General features: G+C 33.6%; 1 protein-coding gene across 1 annotated transcript; it reads right to left on the bottom strand.

The window, feature by feature from the left end:
• Positions 1 to 710: 710 nt before the first annotated feature.
• On the bottom strand, positions 711 to 2,168 carry Apela (apelin receptor early endogenous ligand). Its single transcript, XM_076852336.1, has 2 exons — positions 2,093 to 2,168; positions 711 to 799 (listed from the first exon to the last, which is right to left on the bottom strand). The coding sequence occupies exons 1-2, from the start codon at positions 2,166 to 2,168 to the stop codon at positions 711 to 713; spliced, it is 165 nt and encodes a 54-aa protein (XP_076708451.1).
• Positions 2,169 to 2,557: the final 389 nt, after the last annotated feature.

Here is a 2,557-nt window from a genome sequence, read left to right as displayed (position 1 = left end):
ACCAAAGAGCTTAAAATAATTACAATAGGATGTCAAGTTAGTTTTTAGTGTGAAAATGACTTAAACTTGGGCACTGTTTGAAAACTGATGCCAGTAGTATTACTGAAGTGAGGTGGTTAAAATCATTGGCTTTTTAGTGAGTATAAAACAAAAAAGGAGGAGCAAAGTTCTATTCTGAATTTATTCTTAAAGATGCAGTCATCAAGACCAATACTGTTAGTGAGGCTGGAAAGCTGCCATGCCATTAATATTAAGTTGATTTATATGTGAAATTTGGAAGTGTTGAGGCTGGAAATTTGGAAGTGTTGGTATTGTTATAGTGGTGTTCGGTAAATATGCTCTCAAGTACATAGAGGTCTAAATGGAAAATGTGTTTTTCAATGTTTTTAAAAACCCTGAAAGATACTATTTATAATTAAATTCTCCTGATGTCTGATTTTTTAATTATGAAAATTTTCAACCACATACAAGAGCATTGACTATCACTTAGGTTCAACAATATCAGGATTTTTTTTTACTCTAGTCTATCTTCTTCTTTAACTATAAAAGTAATTCCCAAACATCATATCAATTCCCTCTTCCATTCATTAGTACACATTCCTGAAACTTTTATGTCATCATAAGCTATAATTACGTATTACAAAATACAAAAATGCAATTTTTGGAATAGGTAACTACATGCAGTAAAACAATTTTCTATCATAAATACCTTAGGGGAACGGGACTCGGGAATGGAGAGGCATACATCTCCTCTGAAGACAGTTATGTCTGTGCAGTTTTCTTCTCAGGGCCAAATTAGCTAAAGGAAGGAAAAAGAAAGATTAGGAGCCTTTTTAAAAAAATCAATTTGTATAATCTGGAGAATATAAAATTATATTTGCAGTCAAACTGTTCTGTGGTTATTTGCCATTTGTTCATAGATGATTGTAGCATAAATAATCTGATGCATATACACAAAGTAGATTCCTAACAGTGTTAATAGCAAGATCTTAATAGTAATATCCTCCTCCTTTCATGTAATTTCTTCCTAAATATTCTTATATATAGGAACTTAATCACAGGACATTGCCCAGTGTTTTGTATTTTGGAAAAGAAGAAATGGTTTGAATAGCAGTTGCTGCTTTCTGAGTTGCTGACTTGGACTGTTTTTCTTACTTATGTAAAAGGACAGCCTGGGACATCATTTGAAATAACCTCATGCCAATCAAACTTCTAATTAACTAAAAGTCTGAGTTTTTAACGTTATGTACCATTTCTGTTTGACTGAAGAAGTACATTATCAAGTAAATATAATATTTGGATTATCACCTTTCTATTAAAGCTTGGGTTTGCAGTTTTTTTGTGTCAGAAAACTTTAACTTTCTAAATTTTTTACCTACTCGTACTTTAAAATCTAAGTCATTTGGCTTTGAAGTAAAAATACATTCAAATAATATTGTCTACCAAATTCCTGTTGGTTAAATATAACACATTCTTGAAAAAGATGTCAGGTAAATTTAATATTATATGTCTTGATCATGCACATTTTTGGCTCTATAAACACAATACTACAAACTGTGCTTTCTTTGTTTTAGGTGATCTACCTATTATATAACTAGAAATTGCAACTATTGACTCATTTTATGATTTCATCTACATTTTGTCATGCTATGATTTTTACATGTTGTACACTCAGTTAACATTGCTCTCCTCTGTCAGCTCCATGCTCTTTGGATGAAACTGCTCTGAATTTTGCATTCTAATTAAAAGTTGTTGATTTATTAAACTCTTTAATGAATAAACTATGATTTGCATTTCTTTCTATTTGTAAGAACAACCCATCTACAAAAGCTTACATTTAGATTTTCTTTGCATTTAGAAAAATAGTGGTAAAATATTTAGCAATACTTTAACATACAATCGCTTTTTCATATATTCAGATCTATCCTGTCACCAGCAGGATCACATTACTTCAGAAATCCTACACATTTACCCCCAATATTATTGCAAACACGCCCAGGCAACTCTCGACATAAACACAGTTGTACTCAGAACCAGAGACATAAACAGGCATAAAAACAAGTTACTCCATTCAAATGAATGAAAGTCCTACCTGGTCTCTGTCCGTTGATTAGGAGAAGACTCATCACAAAAATTAAAAACACACACAAAAATTGTTGAAATCTCATTTTCCTGCCACGGGCAAGTGGAGTAATAGCTCTTAAAGTAAACCAAACAATCTGTAAATAGTCTGTGCAATATCTGTGTGGCTCTCCTCACATTCTAATGACAAACCTCAGAGGACTGCCAGCTGCATTTTCCAGAAAGGTTAATGATCACATCAGACAAGGTTACTGGTGCGCTGTGCTGTGGTCAGAGGCTCCCTCAGCCTCAAACCCCTCCTCCACTCATCTCCTCCTCCCTGCCCCCTCCCCAGTCACTCCCCTTTATTTCCATAAGCAAATATTGGTGAAATAGACCATTCAAGCATGCAGTAACTTCAGTGGGAAGTCTACTCTGGAAGCTCTGCAGAGAGTGACTTAAATTCAGCCTGGATATGGAGAAATATGTAAAACAA

The sequence above is a fragment of the Callospermophilus lateralis genome, chromosome 4, assembly GCF_048772815.1.
Source record: "Callospermophilus lateralis isolate mCalLat2 chromosome 4, mCalLat2.hap1, whole genome shotgun sequence".
Classification (NCBI taxonomy): Eukaryota; Metazoa; Chordata; class Mammalia; order Rodentia; family Sciuridae; genus Callospermophilus; species Callospermophilus lateralis.
The sequence above is the reverse complement of the archived record's forward strand: the minus strand, read 5'-3'. Positions and strand labels throughout refer to the sequence as shown.